The sequence below is a fragment of the Micrasema longulum genome, unplaced genomic scaffold (genome assembly GCF_059751315.1).
Source record: "Micrasema longulum isolate JH-2025_06_02 unplaced genomic scaffold, ASM5975131v1 h1tg000886l, whole genome shotgun sequence".
In the NCBI taxonomy this organism is placed as follows: Eukaryota; Metazoa; Arthropoda; class Insecta; order Trichoptera; family Brachycentridae; genus Micrasema; species Micrasema longulum.
In genome coordinates, this window is record NW_028278077.1 from 487387 (window position 1) to 509237 (window position 21851).

The 21851-nt window shown below is 32.3% G+C and overlaps 1 protein-coding gene across 1 annotated transcript in view; it reads right to left on the minus strand.

Annotated features, from left to right (window-relative positions):
• Positions 1-11801: 11801 nt before the first annotated feature.
• The window catches only part of Nost (Nostrin), a 104231-nt gene continuing 94181 nt past the window's right edge, over positions 11802-21851 (minus strand). The window contains exons 8-12 of the mRNA XM_088231435.1: positions 20751-20921; positions 16769-16921; positions 14522-14674; positions 13687-13870; positions 11802-12027 (exon numbers count right to left, since the gene is read on the minus strand). Coding sequence (XP_088087561.1) covers positions 11939-12027; positions 13687-13870; positions 14522-14674; positions 16769-16921; positions 20751-20921 — 750 coding nt within the window. The 3' untranslated portion in view covers positions 11802-11938. The remainder of the gene's footprint in view (positions 12028-13686; positions 13871-14521; positions 14675-16768; positions 16922-20750; positions 20922-21851) is intronic.

Below are 21851 nucleotides of genomic sequence, written 5' to 3' on the forward strand. Positions count from 1 at the left end.
ATAGTGGAGGTGGGTTGCGCACGGATCGATGAGTGGATCAAGCTAAATAGGTAAAATGTATGCACTGTTTATGAATTTTTTTAATTGGTCCATATAAATTGGTTATGTTTATTATGAATATTTTTGTTTTTTATTGTTTATTATGTTCATTATTATTAGGTTAATTGGATTAATTACGTATTTTTTTATTGTTATTATTATGTTAAATAGCTAATCTTAGGCATGTTTCAAATTTTATAAAATGTTTCCCTCGGCACGGGACATTCCAGTGAGAGAACATTATTCTGTATAAAAAAAAAATACAAACAATATAAAAGTATAAATAAATAAATATTAAAATCAATTAAACATGAATAACTTCCTAGGGAGGAAATCCAGCCGGCCTGCAAGCATTTGGACATACTAAAACACTGTTGTATAATTTTTTACTTAAATTTACGTACATTGTCATTAAATAAGCCTCAATTAATCTTTTATATAGATACGTGAAAAAACTATAAAAATACTCGATAACACATTGTTTATTGCATAAAATCAAAGCGTGAGTACAAAATGTAATCTTAAGATAACGTTGTCAACTAAAGATACGTGTTTAAAATACAGTTTATATTACTTAGATTCTAGTGCTAATATTTTTTTTAATATAAATCTTTTAAATCTTGAAATAGGTCACACAAAAACATATTCTTATATTTGCTCTAGTAAAAACATTTTACATATTATGTAGATCTGTACCGTTCGAACCGTCATGCATCAGTAGGGTCGCAGTGCGTCATATCTTGGAAGGTGTGATTCTCTAAAATGCTGTGAACGCCTAGTTGCATTCCACCGGCCACAATACTGACTAGTCCAACTTGTTAGCGTCCATTTCGCGAACCCCGGGCAATGTGATCACACTCATAACGGTGTGATCATAGCAGATAGCGAGGGGATAAAAGGCGAGTTTCTGGCGCCTCCAAACCAGAACCAACCAGCTAAGGGAAGATAGCCCCGACAGATAAATCCACCTAAGAAAGCAACGGGAAACCACTCTGGTCATCTTTTCCCAGGAATCGCTATGGCGAATCATCCTCAATCGTCATCAACATCCAATAAGCAGTTGTCTTGGCTGCGGAGTAGTGCAGAATTGAGATGCTTTCGCTGGAGTGATCGCAAACGTCGGGGGGTCCTGATAAGGTACCGCTAAAAGAAGAAGTACCATAAAGGATAAACCGCGGGAATCACATCGAACGAAATGTTTACGAAACGAAATTTTGTTATTGTGCAATTTCCAAAACATATTTTTTTAAACCAAATGAGCTAATTTCTATCTATAAAGAACCTAAAATGTATAAAAATGATAATTTTAATAATAATGCTACATTTTCAAATGGCATATCTGTTTTATGACAAGATCGGGACCTCAAGAATCTTAAACGAACTCGCTACTATACAAGACAGACTTATCTTTGCCCAATTTCCTTTTATAGGGTTTCACCTGTTGTTAACCATCGAGTCAAGAACATTTATCCAGTGTACAGGTTCTAATTCACATGCATAACTCATCCTCTCGGACACGGATTAAAAGAAAATACACCTGTAGGATTCATAGTCCACAATCGATGACACACACGTGCTAAAACATTTCACCTGAAATAGTCTGATGAACGAAGAAAGCAATGTCATCATTTTCTATAGAATCCAATACAACCTACAATGCAATTTTAGAATTTAGAATCTAGAACAGTTAGCTGTATTGCATATAAAATCGGGAGCATCGTTATGCATTACATTCACATCGTTCCGACCACAAAAAAAAGAACTGCAAAGGAATGTGGGCTGTAAAGGGACCACAGAACGAAGTCAACATCAGTCAGCCCAACAATTTCAGTTCAGTTCCAGCATGTAGTTTAAGTGCAGTCTCTTCAACCCATCATTGCCGCTACGCTCATGTTACACAACCAAGTGCTGTATCTTATTTGCCATGCAATAAATGCGCATTAAACAGCCATCTCGTGTCTTCTCTGTCAATCTCTAACTGAGGTAGGAGCTCCAACCTTCAACAACTGAATCCTACACGCCTAAAAAAAATCTAACCATATTTGTGCTCCTTAGGTATGTCGAGATCCGTGCATTATGTATGTCTGAGATAAGTATTATTTACAAAACCAAGGAAGGAGATGTAGAATACGAGAAAGACCGAGAAAGACATGCCATGCCTAAATCCAACAAATACTTGAAAGTTAAAAAAATATACATTTGTATGTAGAGCAGTGTTTTTCAACCTGTTTGAATACGCAACCTTCTAATGAAACGAAAAATGGCCATCTATGCCCCCGTCCAAAAAAAAAAATAAAAGCTCGTATTTAAAAGCCAAGTGGGTTAAAAATCTAACACAACCAGCTGCTTAAACAGTTTCACAAAAACAAAATCAACTGTTTCTGTATTTTTAAACCACTTTTATATATTTTTTTTAAATTTGGCACCTCTCCTCGCCCTACGACCCCCTAACAAGGCTTAAAAAAAACATTGATGCAAAGTAAGCGAGGTCTGAATACCAAGATAGAGTGAACTGGCGTTCTATCATCTTTTTCTACTGAAACGGGAAAGTTCTTTATCAATATTATTATCCGTTTTCCAAACCCAGTGGTGCATAGGGCACTACATTTGTAAACCAAATGCAGCGTATTTCGATCATCTATATCTTTGAACCTGGATTGGATTGGATTTTTTACAAGCTTTAAAATCAATATTTTACTAAATGTTATTGTATATTTGCAAATAATTACTTTCCGACTTTTATATGTCTACCGGTTTCGAGACATACCCGTCTCTTCATCAGGACACCAATCAAACCAACATGCAAAACCTACTATACACCTTTGTTGCACAAAAATATAAAACTAAACGACATACATTTTAATAAGCACATGCACTGATTAGGACAAAAATGCACTGATTAAATAACAAAAATATTATATGTTTTTGAGAAAAAGTCGAAAAAAGCTGGAGGAGGGGAAGGGGCTGAGCTTTTAGGTTTATGGTGACCATTACAGTTGAATATCATATAACGGACTGCATTGAAAGGTTTTTTGATTATTGATCAAAGGAACATTATTTTTTAAAGCTTTTCTAATGTGAAATATTTCTATGTTATTTACTTTTAACCCTTTATTATTTGTATGTAAGATTTTGACTCCTGTCTTTTTATTTAAGTCATGATTTAAATTGATTTTGTGATTTGGGAATTCGCCGTAATTATTATTGTGAAGACACTTCATATGTTCTTTATTATTTGTATTTAAGATTTTAACTCCTGTATTTTTATTAAAGTTATGATTAAAAATTGATTAGGTAATTTGCGAATTCAGAGAAATTATTATTGTGAAGACACCTCATATGTTCTTTAACCCGGATATCAAGGTGAAGGTGTAAAGTGGGTTTTGCATGTTTGTTTAATTGGTGTCCTGACAAAGAGACGGGCACGTCTTGAAACCGGTAGACACAGAAAAGTCGGTAAATGGTAATATACAAATATTACCATTTAAGAATGGTAGGCGAACGTGCAGACCACTCTAACACTAAGCGAACTTATCTCCACTCGATTTCCTTATTAAAGAATTTTACTTAAGAGCGCCATCGAGTCAAAAACACTTGTCCACGGTTCCGATACTATTTCACGTACAGAGTTATATTTTTCATCCTCATGAACACAGAACTGTGTATTTATACTAGCGGACTCGACAGACGTTGTCCTGCCCGAAAGTAGGCAAAAGACTTTTTATTGATTAGTAGGTACTTGTTTATGGTTAAATTCCAAAACATAAAATAATTCATTTTCAAATATAGAATTCTTTTTGCAAATGTCAAACTCGGCTCTTCTTACCAACAGGGGTGCATATTATTTATGAATGTGATTTTTAAAATGTATTTAATATCAGCTAATAATATTTTATCATTACCAAAAATCCAATAAAAAGAAATAAATGGGAAAAAATTATAAGGAATGTTAGGAAAAAATCTGATTGGGATCCGTAAAAAGCGAATGTTGTTTGTAAACATTCAGAAACAAACAATTTTGAACACAAAAAAATTCAAGCTTTCCATTTTTTTATATGCATTCTCGTTGAATGTAACCCTGATAGGTCGATGAAAAAAATATTTATGCTTTTAACTTTTTTTAGAGGTTCGATTAAAAAAAATATTTCTTCGAACACGCGCAGCGCAAAGATCTACATTTCGCTGAAAACCGCATGTAAATCAGTTAAGCCGTTTAGGAGTTCAGTGACATCACACGTACAGAAGAATTAAATATATAAAGATATATAACTCACTCACCTTTAAAATGCAATTGTTTATTCTTGGAATAATCCCTTCTTGATTCAGTATTAACTTTGGCAGATAATTATGAAATATTTGAATATTAACACACATATACACAAAACAATGCACTTTCTCATAACTTTGTGACACATGTATTGGATTCTTCTCTCCTAGTTTTCAAAGTATACCACATAGAAAATATTATGAACGATGTTTGAAGCGTAACCGCTACTACTAAAATCAGAATGAAAAGCATTTTAAATAATGATTTTAGGTGTAATTAATATAGAGTACCAATGCGTAAGACTTTCAATAGCAAAGAGACTTGAAGCAGAAAAAAACAATTGTTTTTTATATGTGATTGGTAAAATTACTGATTAAACTAATTTATTCCGAGGAATTAATATTTCTTCTTCCGGAATAATCTTATCGGCATTTAAACATTATTTTTAATCAACGATGTTGTTTATATAGTGTGTCCTATTTACAATACTTTCTTCTTCTTATAATCTAGCTCTTATTTGGAAACGATTTTTAAAACAAAATTATAAACAATACTTTGAGTTTATCCAAATCTTTGTAGACTAAATACTGGATTTCATCCCCTCGGGAGTCATTAATATAAACAAATTACGACAGAGATATAGAATGTTTTAGAGAAGGGAATCAGGTTTCAGCTCTTTAGCTTCACTAAAATCAACAGATGGAGAAATTGAAGAAATGTGGATGTTCAAACATAAACAAAATGGTAAATGTTACACAGTGTGTAAAATGGTATCTTAAACCAGCCAATGACAGGTCATAAGACCTGTAAATGCCTAGACTTCAATACTTTCTTACTCTAAAATGTTATCCATCTCTGTTATTTATTTATATATTTATTTTACAGAAACAAACAGTCGACAATGTTATAAAAATATAAAAAAGATACGGTTTAAAGACAGACCAGCGAAGTTTCTAAATAAAAATCATACATATTAAATTGTGGCACAACAAAAGGGTGTGTTTGTGTGAAAGTAAGTGTAGATTGTGTGTATTTGTGTGGGAGTAAGTGTTCAGGTGTGTGTAAGTGTGAGCATCAATAAATAGCAAGTGTGTGTGCCAGAAAGAGTGAGTCTTAGTTTATTTTTACATAAATTAAGGGGCGTGTTAAATATATCAATAGATGAAAAAAGGCATTATAGTTAGAGCAAGAACAATAAAGAAAAGAGTGCTGTGCATAGTTAGTGCTACCGATTGGCAGATGGAAAAAATACTTATTTTTTGTCACGCGAAAGGGGACATTAAGATTAATTTTGGAAAATAGGTTAAAAGAGTCTACTTTATTATTTAATCATTTATATAAATAGAAAAATTCAAATATGGTGCGTATATTTTTTCAAGGGTAAAAAATCCATTTTGTTTGGCAGATTGGCTGTAAGTGCAAAGCGTTTCATTGTTTTAATAATATAGGTATTTCAAAAATTTTTGTTGAACATTTTCAATCCTTTCAATGTTTATTATGTATTCTGGGCTCCACACAACGGATGCAAACTCCAAGTTAATGCGTACAAAAGTGTTGTATAAAGATTTTAATGTTGTATTTATATTCAAGTTTATAATTTATTTATCTTAATGACTCCCTAGGGTATAAAATCCGGTCCTTAGTCTACAAACATTTGGACAAGCTCAAAATATTGTAACAATGCCAACTGGTCAAAGATTTTTTTTTTAAATTTGAAAATTGTATTCAGGTGTTGTCTAGTATGTGAAATATTTCTATCAAATGAATCTCTTTACAACAATAAAGGTTTCAGCTCTTTAACTTCACTAAAATCAACAGATGGAAGAATTAAAGAAATATGGATGTTCAAACATAGGCAAAATGGTGAATGTTACACAGTTTGTAAAATTGCCCTTTAATCCGGCCAACTACAGGTCATAAGCCTTGAAAATGCCTAGACTTCCATATTTGCTTCTCTAAAATGTTCTCCATTTCTGTTGTAATTTGTCAATAATTACACACCCCAAAAAGTCTAAATATGCGCTCTGTAGCTGCAAGACGTGACAGGGAAATTATTATTCAGCGAAATTAAGATGATTTTCGCAAAAGCGATGCAATGTAAATTATTATTTAAAGTTATTTATTTAAAACTTCAAAGACAAAGAATGAGTACTTTGGCGGGCATATTACTAAAAGCAATATCTTCCAGCCAACCAATAAACAGACAGGCCAAATGAAGAGATTGGTCAAAATTTTGTACTGAAAACCATGAATATTCATACATATTTATGTTATGGTGAAATATAAATAAAAAAAATCATTAATTAAAAAAAACGGCAGTTTTTTTTAATTGGGAGATAAGGCTTGAACATATTAACTTAATTTTTTTTTTTAAGTACATTATATTATATGTATTAAATTATGAAAACGTGGGATCAGATAATGAATTTGGAAGGAGAAAAAAAGAGAAAAATTATCGGCAATAATTGTAACGTTATCGAAGATAAAATAATATAATAATTTCTTATCAAATATGCACAAAGGCAATTTTTATTATTTTTTTATTGTGCAAGAATTTACGTTGTTTGTGCAGTTTAGCTTGTTCTGATTTGTCCTTCAATTCCAGTAGATTATTCTAGCTACCAGCATTAACAACAACTATAATAATGAAATAATAATCTGCGTAATAAGATCAATTATTGCAAGGTAGAATGCAGTAACTACATAATTCAAATAACGCGTTATCGCGACGAAAGAGGCGTTACAATAACTCACAACGCAGTTTTTGAAAGCCTCGACAGATTATTTATTTACCTTCGTTTTTAACATACATTAATTTATCTAATAACCACACATTACAAAAATTGTTGGAATACGATGACACGGCTTCTAGTGACACAACCAGAAATGCAGAATTGAAGCAGAATGCAGGAAAGATGGAATATCCTTAACAGATATCCAAACTATAGTTAAAAATAGTTATCACGCGCCATTGTTCTTGAACTTTGCAACAATGGTGATTGGACTCATAAAGGTAATAAACGAAAATCAGTGATCGAACATCCCATTTCCAAGACAAACAAAAACGATTTTTTCCGAGTACCTTAGCCTTGTACATGAAACGTAAGGCCACTAAATACAAGGGTCCAAATAAATTTTAAAGAAGACACAACCAGGAACGACTCATATCTATGAACTTGCCCCGATTTGCTAGAAAATCTAGAAAACCAACCTGCCTCCGATCATGCCTATAGGAAGACCAGTCAGGCAGCTTAATATGATAACTTTGAAAATCGACATCTTTCACATCACTGAAATTATGTTTAAGAGGAAAATACTCTTGCTATTGGAGAGTATTATGCCATCATAATATTGAGCTATTACCCAAAAGTTCCTGGCTTTATGTATTGTTACAATTTAACGCCTTTAACAAAGTTTCCTAATAAAATTTTTAAAAGATTTAAGATTGTTTGATAATGTCCTAACAAGTCAAAACGCTACACATTTATTTTAAAAAAATAGAATTAAATCCAATAAAAGTGTTTTATTTTTGATACCTTACCAAATTTTAATTTGGAATTCTGCCAATTATTTGCATACAGAAAAAATAATATAAATTTGCGTTCTCATAATCTAACAAAATATTTCAATTTTGGTGGCCATTTTCAACGAGTTATAAATAACTTACTATTAGAAAATAGGAATCAAGTTCAATTCAATTCAATTTATTTATTCATTTAAATCTTACATATATATTACAAACATACATTCAATACGTACATATTATAAAAATAAAAAAATTGAGAAAGAGAATCACGTCAAAGTAGTAGGAGAATCCTGCTCCGGAAAACCCCTTCGGATACATGGAACAGATATTGATCTAGATATTGATCCAGAGCGATGTTGTTCAGCATAGCGGTAGCCCTTCCAACAGGCATAACCATCGGCAGGTTAGTCCTGTTTATCGAAATATGAAACAATCTATGCTGACGCTGTCTTTATTACTGGGTAATTATCAGGAACTACCAATGCTCGTCATAATCTCAGGATTATCGACCATACCGCGCAACAATCGATAAAAATGTATAATCAAATACACATTCCTTCTAGTCTTTAAACGGTTGTGGCCAAGCATACCCTGAAGAAACTCTATCGGGTAGAGCCGAGGATAATACCCGCACTCTCTCATGTAGAGATATCTCAGAAACTTCTTTTAGATTTTTTCTATCATAAGAGAGTACTACAGTTCATGTGGCCCCCAAATTATCGAGCCACCCTCGAGTCTACTTCGCTTCGAGTTGTAAACAATTATCAGTACGCGGGTATTTTCAAAAACCCTGGTAGTACGCAGAAAAAATCCTAACATCTTCAATACATTACCACTGATTGTCTCTATGTGACAAATCTAACGCCCAGATCTTTAGCATTTGATGTTCGTTTCAGATTCTGGTAATTTATTTTGTTGTGGTAGAGCGGGGTGCAAACCTCGAACATTGATACGTGAGTCCACGTGACTAGCCACAGGACCACAAGCCGATTCAATATTGTGAGTACATAGAATAATATAATACATTTTTCCACTTTATAGAGATAAGGCTGGTTGTAGTCCTATGGTAGAGTCACGAACTCATGATAAGAAAACCCGAGATTCAAACTCCGACTTACCATTTTTATTTTAATCTATCAATCATTATATTAGTACTAATTCAGATAGTCAATAATCGTAATTTCGTCATTTTTGCAATCAGTTTTACTTTTATTCAAAAAAAAATCATTCTAGTTTTAGTTTACACTCAGAATGATATTCTTCGTCGTTTCGGAATCGAAAAATGTGTTTTTACAGTAGAATATATTTATCGGTCAATAGACTAACACCTGAAGCATAATACTGATGATCTTACCATTATTTAACAAAAATGATCAAGATACGCTGCCGTTGGTGTACCAATTAAGTGCCTTATGCACCATAAGGTACGGAAATAGATTGATAATGACAATAAAAAAATAGCCTTAATAACTTCATTGATATTTAAACGAGTGTAATCTAGAATGAATAAATAAATTACTTCATACAAGAAAACAACAACTTAATCAATCAACAATTTATTGATTTTATTATTTCCAAAATATTTAATTTTGGTAAATATGTTCCTGTCAATGTTAATTTCAAATACAAATAAATAATTTTATGGCTTAGATCTAAAATGGCCGATTTCAGATTTCATTTTTATCTTGCCAACATTTTGAAAAAGGTCGACATCAATTTAAAAAAATGTAATCCATTATTTTATATATATCACCACCAAATAGTTATCAGCCACTCAACAAAAAGGCTCGGCTGATGACCTGTCATTGGCTAGTTTAAGTGGCCACTTTACACACTGTGTAACATTCACCATTTTGCCTATGTTTAAGGTATTCTCCATCCCTGTTGTAATTTGTTAATCTTAATGACTCCCGAGGGGGTGAAATCCAGTCTTTTGTCTACGAACATTTGGACAAACTCAAATATTGTAATGAAACCAACTGGTCCAAAAAGAAGTGTAAAAATTGAAAATTTGTTTTCAGGCGTTGCCTAGTATGTGAAATAATTCAGTCAGATGAATCTCTTGAGAAAAATAAAGGTTTCAGCTCTTTAACTTCATCAAAATCAACAAATGGAACAATTGAAGAAATATGGATGTTCAAACATAGGCAAAATGGTAAATGTTACACAGTGTGTAGAGTGGCCACTTAAACCAGCCAATGACAGGTCATGAGCCCTGTAAATGCCTTGACATCTATATTCCCTTATTTAAGGTATTCTCCATCCCTGTTGTAATTTGTTAATCTTAATTAATGTTATATAAATTTATATTTAAGTATTTTTATAAACATATTTATTCTGATCTTTCCGGCTGTTAATATTTAAATGTTATTCATTGTTTTTATAAATGTAAATAATATTTTTAAGTTAGTATAAATATAATCTTCACCAACAAGCTACAGAAAGTGGCTTGGTGGAATTTTATTCTCTTAATATTCTTAAAGTATTCTCACACAAAATATTTTTTTAAATTTATCTATTCACATTTTTTGTTTATCATTTTTCTGTCAAGCTTACTTGAAATATTATAATGCGATCGATCTTATTGTGATTGAAATAGATTTAATGTCTGTTAATATTTTACTATGTATGACTCTATGTTGTAATATGTAGTTTGTAGATAGTTTGAATTGACATCTTTAAAAAAAAGTCATCAATTAATTTGTCGAAATTTAAGGTATTCTCCATCCCTGTTGTAATTTGTTAATCTATCTCTTTGTGTTGTTTTGTTTATTAATATATAAATGTTGACGTGTAAATTATACCTACATTGAAGAAAGTTAAATAATCAACAAAATTATCAACAAAAGGAATAATTGAAGAAATATGGATGATGAAACATAGGCAAAATGGTAAATGTTACACAGTGTATAAAGTGGCCACTTAAACCAGCCAATGACAGGTCATAAGCCCTGTAAATGCCTTGACATCCATATTCCCTTATTTAAGGTATTCTCCATCCCTGTTGTAATTTGTTAATCTATCTCTTTGTGTTGTTTTGTTTATTCATATATAAATGTTGACGTGTAAATTATACCTACATTGAAGAAAGTTAAATAATCAACAAAATTATCAACAAAAGGAATAATTGAAGAAATATGGATGATGAAACATAGGCAAAATGGTAAATGTTACACAGTGTATAAAGTGGCCACTTAAACCAGCCAATGACAGGTCATAAGCCCTGTAAATGCCTTGACATCCATATTCCCTTATTTAAGGTATTCTCCATCCCTGTTGTAATTTGTTAATCTATCTCTTTGTGTTGTTTTGTTTATTAATATATAAATGTTGACGTGTAAATTATACCTACATTGAAGAAAGTTAAATAACAATAACAATGGAGAACATGTCATATCCCAAGTATATATGCTGCGTCCCTACATAGGGTGAATGAGAAAGACGCAGTATATTTTTGAACTCTTTATCAAGAAAAAAAAAGAAGAGTGGAACTCGTTTTAACGAAATTTTTACAAATTTATGAAAAAAACGCTTAAAGCACTTAAACATGCCTCAGTAACTAAATTATATTTATTCAAAAATACATTCTTGTGTGATTATTTTACATCCCCCGACTTTCAAACATTTAACATTCGCACACATTTTCAAGAACCAATTAATTGTGAACAGAAGCCGAGGGCCGATATTTGAGTTATATCAAAATTTTAATTATTTTTTTAACAGAAATATCTTTAAAAAAAAATCTTTTCGTATTTTCATTGATTTATTTCTTTCAATCGCGCGATTTGGAAAGAACTGCTTTTCAAAATGGGAAAATCGTACGATTCCTTACTTTTTATCAGACTACAGCCTCACGGTGCCCCCGCTTGGCCCGAGACCGGGAAGAATAGAAGCGCATCACACTCCCAGTGGCTGACATTCCATAAGTTTACGACGCTCAGCATGGAGCAAGATGATAAAAAAATAACATTTCTTATGTTTTATATAATTTTAATGCATTAAAAATAAAATAATTATATTTCCATCTTAAAATGCGCATATACACTCTTCTGTTGCACTCTGTGACGGTATTAGTCGTAATAATAATCTTTGGGTGGAACTGTTGCTTATACTTGTGAAGATTCTTGCAGATTTTTGAAAACTGGTACCATTGGGGGAGGGGGTCGAATAGGAGCTGCTTCCGAAATGTTGTCATCTGCAAAAAAAAGTATGTAAATAAAACAAACAAGGGCTTGACTTAAAATGTAAAGTTAACAAAAATACAGTGAATTGTCTTTAACTCTTGTGTGGCTGTGATGTCACTCTAGTCGACATAGGACACAAAACTTGATATATTTTTCTTATTGTTTAAAATTATGAATCCGTATTTTTCATATTATTCAAATGGACATTTTCACACCTGATTTGAAAAGTAAAATTTGTATAACTATGCTAAATGTTAATACAAAAAATATTTATCCTTGCTACGCGAAGAATGAATGTCCGCTAATTCAGCAAAACATCTATACAGATACCTTATACAAGAGAGAGCACGAAGATATAAGTCATCACAAGGAAGATAGAGACGCTGTTCTGCGGCGGGTGTTGTCTAAAACATATTCAGTCTTCTGTCGGTTGACGACAGTGATGAGGGACGCACGCGCATAAAATGAGCGGCGTATTTGTGATTTTAAATTTATTTTGCTGTAACACGGCTAAATTATATGTTTATTTGCATAAAAACAGATGCAGCCGCCTGCACCTCTTGTATCAACTATCTTGAAAAAGCAGGAGTAGATCCGCCTTAAACACGTGCTGTAGATGCCTCAGCAGAACCTAAACCCGAGTTGCATCTCCGTTACATCTGAGATGTACTGCTCCGTCCTGGAAGTCCGTCGAAAACGATTTTTCGGATATATTTATGTACTCGTATAATAAAACAATAATGCTGGATAGCGATAGGGTTTCCTGGAGGCGTCTGGTGATGTCTACTCGTTCCACTTAGCAGCGGATGTGGAAACGTAAGAAAAAAGAAGAGATACTACAAAGAAAACGAGAAAATTCATATTTAGTGACGTTAATACGTGCTTTTCAGGGGCGATTTCGTAGCGTTAACAAAACTGAACAGTGCTTATTAATAACGATCGCTTCCGAAGCATTCCGAATGGGAGAAGTATTACCGAGTGATAGTGGTTGCGATTTATGTGGGTATGCATTGATCAAGTAAGACAAATACACAGAACTCATTGATGTACCGAGCTGTACAATTATATTGTAAGGGAATACCATTAGAAATAAGAGCACAAAAAATATTATTTCATTTAAATTTAAGTTCAAAAACATGTGTTTATCAGATAAGTTAGTTTTTAAAAAGTATTCTTATTCGAGTTGGCTTTATGGATTTTTTTTTTAAGTGTACGTATATTGTTTATAAATGTTAATAATTAGTATATGTTTTAATAATAATTAGATATAAGTTAATATTAGGACATTCATACATTATATTTTTACTATTTTAAGACCAAAAAAAACTTATTTAAATAAAGTATTGTCATAACTTCTTCATCCTTTTACCCACAACTACGGTTCACCTCTCACCTCAGTATCCTTTGATTACCCGTCACATTAAGACCTCGTGTCGTACATCGCGCATTTATTTTGTTGAATATGTGCCGCATTCTAAACTTTGTTTCCACCAACCACCAGTGTTGAGAATTTCGTTTTCCCACCAAATAGCGAAGCGTCCTAAACAAATAGCGCGTCAGGTATTTACAAACATGCCTCCTGGATGCGTCTGCTGATCTTCAATTAGGAGCGGAGGTGGTAAGGAAGAGGAATATCTATTTTATTAGCTACATCCATCCCAAATTATTACCTATATCACTATAATGCAGGACAGAGACGCCGTCCGCCGCCCCCCTGTGGGCGCCCCACAGAGCGGAAGAGTCGGGGCTGGGGGGCGGGGACGAGTGTGTCACGGAGGGCGTAGCGGGGGGCGAGTCAGTGGTGCTCCGGGGGCCTGACAGCGGGCGGAACTCCTGTCTCAGCCACGGTGGCACCTGAAAAATTTATCATTACCAAATTCGATTAATGCTTTCGCTAAAATTTCTCTTGAAGAATATAAAATCCAGTTCTTTAGTAGACTTGCTAGTGAAAATGAGCTCAATAATAAAACGAGCTCAATAATAACATTTACCACCAAGAAGAAGATATGAGGCCCCTGAAAAGGGTGTTTATGAACAAAACGTTTACTTTGGCAAACTTGGTGTTTAGATTCCTAAGATGAATTTAAAATAAAAGGTAATTAGTCTAAGCGTATGAACAATCTTCACTACTTTGGAAAAGATGCTAAGTTTGATATACTTATTCTTTGACTGAGATGAAGAACACAATAAATGTTTTCGGTTTGTTTATATTCACGTAAAGAAGCAGTCCAAAATCAGTCGGAATATTAACTTGAGTTAGTCATTTAAAACAAAATAAATAAAATAGCACTAATAGATGTGACTCAACACTGTAAAACTTTAAAAGTACTGTGAAATCGAAATCCATCGCATAAGAACCATTTATTCTGCCTTCCTCAGAAATGATAACATACATCGGTTTGATCAAACCTGTTGGTATCAAATGTCCACAGAGCATCTTCATGTTTTCAAAATATCATTTACATATAAATTTATTTTCATCTTAAAAGGGCAAAAGCAAGTTACCATAAGTATAGTTTGCTGCAACCCTCTTCTGTCTCTGTGTAGACTCAGATGTGGAGTTAGCGGGTGAGGAGGTTGGCCCCGTCCACCAAGTGCTAACAACGCCCCCGTAGCCTGAACCCTAGCGCCCTCCAAGTAAGTGAGCAGAGATCTCATCTAAGGGTAAAAGTATAACACATCAATAAACTCCATGCCATCCATGTTTCGTTGAATATTTTTATATTAGCACAGATCGTTGTCTCGGGTCATTAATTTGTAATAATTGACGATCCTCATCTCTCCACTACATTGATATTTTTTTGGGAATCACTAGAAAGTAGCTAGCTATTGAGTAGAAATAGCCCGTATTGGAATGGGAAGATTTTCTAGATAACAAAATGTAATTTTCTCGATGGAAAATTGATGATTTATAAAATATATGTTTTTTAAACATGTTAAATTACATTTTACCAGGGAAGATGTTTTAAATTTTTATCCGATTTTAACACCCTCGAATATCATCGTTTGTATTTTTCTCGGACAAATAAAAAAAAAAAAACGATTCTTGAAGATGATTTTTGGAAGTATGTACCAGTAATAAGATCGCTAAGTATGATGTGCCATTTTTATACTAGCCGTGTTACTATTTAAAGTTCAAGTACTCTATTTTTCTAGGTCCAAAGATGGCAAATTAAGATATGACACTTAAAAACAAATATGACACGACAACAGACGTGATATACCATCTTTAGAAATATAGTCATGTTTGACAATTTATCATATGTCAAACATCTTATTTTGTCAACCATACCTCTATTTCTAATGATGGTATGTCATTTCTGTTAAAAGATGGCTAAATGTGGTATGTCAAACATATTTTTTTGCCGTCTATGTTCTAGATGGCTAAATATGATATTTCACGGTATTCGAAAAAAAATATTTTTTTCAGTACTTTGCGTAAAGACGCTATGATGGAAAAAACAAATGTTCAATTCATCTACCGACTTTTCAGACTTTAAAATTGCTCTCCTACAAAATTGATAAAAAGGGGCAAATCATGTTTAGACATCTTTTCACCAATTATTCTATATATTCCACATATTTTAATCCAAATAAACTAAAAGAGATCATAATAAAATAAAATAAATAAAACAACTTTGTTTTTAACCACTAATTTTTATTTTTCACCTACCGGTTTCAAAAACAGATCAATTTGTGTGTTCCCAAAAACAATACTTGAGCGAATGAAACTCCTCAAGATGTCCCTCACCTGTTGATGCATTGCCCTTTTTTCAGCTTTCAAAGACAACAGCTGGAGGCGCGATGCAGAAGCCAGGGTGGAGATCTTTGCGACATCCCATCGGTGATAGGTAATAAATTACTCACACGAGAGGTAGTATCATACATGGTCAATATAGTGCAGGCAATCGGTAAAATAAACCAAAGTAGGGAACAAAATGCCAAACACTCTTCTAGTGGGACGGAAGGCCTGTTGACAACTGTCAATCAAATCAAAGATTAAGAGCTGAAGAATATAGATGTTCAAATATGGGCAGAATGGTGAATGTTACACAGTGTGTAAAGTGGCCACTTAAACCAGCCATTGACAGGTCATAAGCCCTGTAGATGCCTAGACTTCGATCTTTATACCTTATTTTAAATGTTCTTCATCTCTGTTGTAATATGGTAAAGAGAAATATCTTTATATATATATATTATATTTTTGTCATAGGAATGTATGGAACATTGATTTATATTGGGAATTAAATAAGTTTACTTTTGCGTTAAATCTTTTCAAACTGATTTTTTGTAAAATTATATGTCTACTGACATATCGTATATATTTTCCTCCAATATATTTTTTACATTCATAATACCACAAATAAAATGATAACAAAATATTTTTCAAATAATATTATTTTATTATTATTTTACGGTAGGATACAAGTTTCTTCACATCTTCTTTTTTCTTGACCGAAATTATGTTTTGTTTGTGATTTTTTTTAGATTTTAAAAAACTTAACACCCCAAAAATATATGTAGATATTTCGCTTTGTGAAAATTCTTTAGAGTTATTAGTTAGAGATATTTCGTTTTGTTCATGATACTTAAGCCACTACAAATTCGCCCATATACAGTTTTGTTAAAATTTTATTTCACCAATCGATAGAACTCGCGTGGGAAAACCCATTTCAATAAAAAACACATTTAGTTTTTTTTGTAAAAATTTTACTTTGTGAAAACAGTCCTCAATTATAATATTTGACTTACATGGTACAGCTTTTCGGAGGCGTTTTGCTGTGACTCGTTTCCTCCAAAGTTCGGAGTAATGGTGATAGCCCTGGACAGTTGCTGAAGAGCCTGTTTAGACTTCCTTTCTCTTTCCATGTCACTCTTAATCAGCTGCAATATTCTCAGCAGAGCCTACGAAAAGTTAGCAAATTACTCAACAATTAAAAAATATTACCCGCAATAGAAACTAATCGTTAATTAGGGAATGTATTATCAAATAAGCTATCTAGAAGTATCTTATTCAATGTGTTACAACAATACTATATTTGAGTTTGTTCAAATGTTTGTAGACAAAAGACTGGATTTCACCCCCTCGAGAGTCATAAGAATAACAAATTACAACAAGGATGGAGAATACCTTAAATAAGGGAATATGGAAGTCTAGGCATTTACTGGGCTTATGACTTGTCATTGGCCGGTTCAAGTGGCCACTTTACACACTGTGTAACATTCACCATTTCGCCTTTGTTTGAACCTCCATATTTCTTTGATTCTTCCATTTGTTGATTTTAGTGAAGTTAAAGAGCTTTGTAAGAAATATTCATTCGTTTAGAGCTAAAAGAGCAGTCAGTCGCTATGTAAATTTTTACATTCGTACTGTATGTCAAAAAGAGGTCCCAGTGTACTATGAGGAAAACCCCTGCTTAGTCATCAACATAGGACAAGGTGGATTTCAGCCATAAAGCTGGTAGAGTCTAGAACAGCGGAACTTATCATACCAAGCCTGTTTAACAAGCTTCCCGCCGCGCCGAGGAAAAGGACTCCACCAATTCGAAGCGATAAAGAAACTATTAAAGGATTTGCTTATCCAAAATCAAGACTTATGAAAATATATATGAAAATTTGTTTTGTTACTCTCCTTTTGATAAATTCTTAGAATTATTTTATCTTTAAGTTTTTTTGTTTTTCATGATAACTACCCGTTTTTTTTCATTTGAATAAATAACGCACCGATAAACTTTTGTATGTTATAAGCTTGGCGCGATTTAAATTTTGTTATTTTTCTATGTAAATTTAAAAGGATTATATTGTTTTTTGAAAGGTAAATGTACCTTAAATGACAAACCACCATTGAACGAAATTTTCAGGAAGCAAGATTTTAAGATTGTGCAATTGTGATCTATGAAGTACTTTCAATGTATATATTCTATTATTTTCATAATAACATGCATATTAAACAAAAATTCATATTAAAGTGGCAAGTCTAGGTTTTTTTACTGATATTTTTTGCATTAAAACAAAGTGGACATCGGTGTTTTATTCACGTGTAAAATAGCTTATTGCGATAATTTCTACAGTTTTATCTTCAAAACTTCTCCTCCGAGGTATAGATAAATAAGGGTATCAGAAGCAAACTTAAAAATCTCAAACAAAAACGGAAAATAAGTTATTGATGCCAAAATAAACTATGCATAAAAATCTACCTACCTAAAAAATATGTTTTTTTAAAACAGTCTCTAAATCTTGCAAAAACAAATTTCAATTATACTTCTTGGCGCCGAAAACTAAGCGTTCTCCATTGAGTTAGTGAAGCATAATTACAAATCTCGCAATTCTTTTTTCAAAGTTTTTCGCAAATATCTCAGTAACTCCTTCAATGGAGATTTCTCAGTTTATTTATAATACCCTCATATATAGTTCTGGTTTCGGAATGAAATGAAAAAATATTGTATTGTTGTTTAGTAAGCTAAATGTTGCAATTATTGGTACGTATATTATTGTTACCTAAAATAATGCAACAGGGAGTATTATAAAAGTGTCATTAATAATTATTACGTATTGTTTCATAATCTTCGAAAATAATTGTATAAACAATAGACATTGTGATGGCAGATCTTATCGTCTACCCCAAAAGTAGACCTTGAGAAAATAACAGATTAAATCTTTAATAACAATGTACCTATTTTAGTGACTCGGTTTGGCAAACAAAGATTTTCATTAGCGAGATAACATCACGCCATTGAACGAGATAAATACTTAATTCACTTTATCAAAAAAACTTGTTGAGTTCGTTTTGCTTTTTAAAATATTTAATAAAGCGACTGGATTTTTGTGACAGGGGTTTGAAAAATGGGTTCTGCAGAGGATTGATTTCAATGTTTATCTTGTAACAACTGTAAAATGGGAGTATAAGTAGTAGGTATATGAAATGAGTATTTTAGTTAAAATTACAATAAGCTGCCACCAAGGAATTTTGTGCAAATAGTTAAGGTATAAGCAATGAAAAACATTAAATTACAATAGATGTATATTTCTTTGAAACCTTTGATTTTATTAAATCCCAAAAAGAACACTCCCACACTCCCAGATGTCGAACTAAAGGATGGGGCATGGGGTCTACCGCAAACTTTGAATTCGGGCAAAGAAATTTCAGGTTTCTGGGCCCCAAAATTTCAATATGTTACCCGAACATTACAAAACCATGTCCCGAATTCAATTAAATAAATTTGTAATAAAATGGTCGCTGGATTTAGGTAGAGAAAAATCGGAAAACTTACTAAAAAATATTCTAAAATAGTTAATGGTATATAGATTGTATCACTTTATAATAAATTAACTAGTAGGTAGTCATGTTATTATTTGCATAAAAATGTCTGCCTTAAAACAGGTTGTACCTGGTTAGGCAGACTAGACATAATCCAGAGAAATCTATTACCTAAGTATGTATGTAGTTGATAAAGAAATTGTATTTTTTTTATAAACCATTATTTTTATCATTATTTGTATTCGTACGAATTTTGTTGACTTTTGTAGACTACTGTATTCTTTTTTTTCGTTTCATTTTTATTCGTTTTCTATAGCTTTTTAAATACAATTTTTAACCAATGTTTGAGCATCCGATGGTGACAGATCATTTGAAAAGCGGATTATCAGAGAGAAAAACTTCGAAAATTTTGCGTGAATAAAAAAACTTGCATGGTAAAAAAAACTTTAAAATAATCATTTTATAAAAGTTTTAGGGGTTAGCAATGAGTAATATTGAATAACAATGAATTTCCACCAAATTTTTTTTATGGGTTTTATTTTATTTTATTATTATTTTACACACACCAGGCTTATACAAAACATAAGTCCATAAACAGCACAAATTTAATTAATTAAATTACAGTATTTAAAAATATAGTAGACATAGAAAAATATAAAGAAGCGAAGAGTATGACGTAAAAGAGAAAATGTTGTAAAAGCAATTAGTGATATAAAATTACAATAAACTTCTTCTAAGAAATTTTGTACAGGTGTAAGCGATGTGTAATATTGAATTACAATCTGAATTCCACCAAGACATTTCTCAGACAAAATACGCATTCAATTGGTTTATGTCCATTTTATATAAAGGAGCTAAAATGTACAAAGGTACAATGATATTTATTTGATGGGCGGACATAAGGGTGCAACAGAAATTTTGTTTATTTTGCATTTACCTAAATGAGGAAATGTTCCTTGTGTATGTCTGCATCAATAAACAACTTTGTGCCTATTAAACTTTGGTTTTAATAAAATAAATATGCGCATTCGTGTAATATTTTTAGTGGCACAAAATGGTCTAAGTATAAGTAGATTCATTTCTATAATTCATTAAGTTGTAAAAATAGAATAATGTATTTCTAGAAGCATAAGTGAACTTATTTTTGTCCCATATTTTATTTTTCATGTAGTAAACTAGTATACTTCTGTTATTGATACAAATTACTCGAGTATGGTTCCACAGATAAAATAATAACCCATTTCGCAAAATATCAGTTCTGTAGCTAAATAATTGGGTTCATAATAACGTTTTTAAGCTCTTATGTCAACCAATTAAAGATTTATCCTTAGAAAAATTAAAAATATATTAATATTTTTATAATATAACGGAATTAATAGAAATATTTTGACTACTGACATTACTTAATATATTTAGGTAAAAACTAAAAAACTTTCAGTAAATATAAATTTAAAGGGGACTTTTATTGATGGCTACCTCCTTTCTCCTTTCTCTGTTCATGGCCAGCGTGGTGTGTTGGCAGTAGAAGTCCGGCAGGTGCATGGGCGGGGGCGGAGCCTGCAGCAACCCGCGTGCCACCCGCCCCTCGCCACTCAGAGCCCCTGCCAGCAGCCCCTCCAGCTGGCGACTCTCGTCCGATAGACCACCCTAGAAAATATTAAGCGTGTTTTTTTTTCTTCTTCTCGCGCTTATCAGCACTTAACTTTCACAAAAATTGAAAAATTGCATTCGCTTAGTAGTTTTGGCGCATTCGTCTACCATGTTCGAGGTCGTAGGTTCAATTTCCGGGCCCTTATTACAGTGGGAAGTTAACAAAATTATCTCTAATTATATATTTTTTAATTGATTTTTAATTTTTGTACTTAAAAAAAACGTATTCAAATTTATACAGGTTACCCGAAGAAGGTACTTCAAATTTTCATGCATATAATATAGGTACAAATTTTAGAACAGAAAATTATATTTCGTACTCTTTTAACTTCAGATTGTACTCGGGGTCAAGGGCTATTGTTCAAATGTGTTTTTTTCACTTTTTGTACAATTGTATTTACAAATTGACAGTTATTTTACCAAATGGCAGTTTCTTCAAACCAAACAATAAAATAAAAGGTGTTATTATTTTTTTGGTTTCAATACGCATGTATTTAATGATTTCAATTCAAATTCAATCAAGAAATAATTAAAATAACATAAAATTTAAGGTGGACGAATATGATGAGAGTTTTAAAAGAATTTTAATGCTAAATATCATAGAAATCCTACTGCAGAACAGCACCCCCTGGAGACGTATTTTACCCTGCTAAGGCTAAAAGTGGTATATGCTGAATTTCAATTTAACGGAAGATTACAGCTTTTTTCAGTTACGTCTTTAAGGTTTAGTTTAGGTTTTAATTAAAGTTTCTAGGTGATTGAACATGTTTGAAAATGTTGTATCAGTTTGTCGCTGCCAGAAGAGAAACGAGCTGATGTATCTTTTTTATCTTTATAGGAGTAGTGTAAGGAAGGGAAGGGAATATCGTCTGATGACCCACAAATATACTCTAAATAATAACAGAAATTAATATTTCAAAAATTATT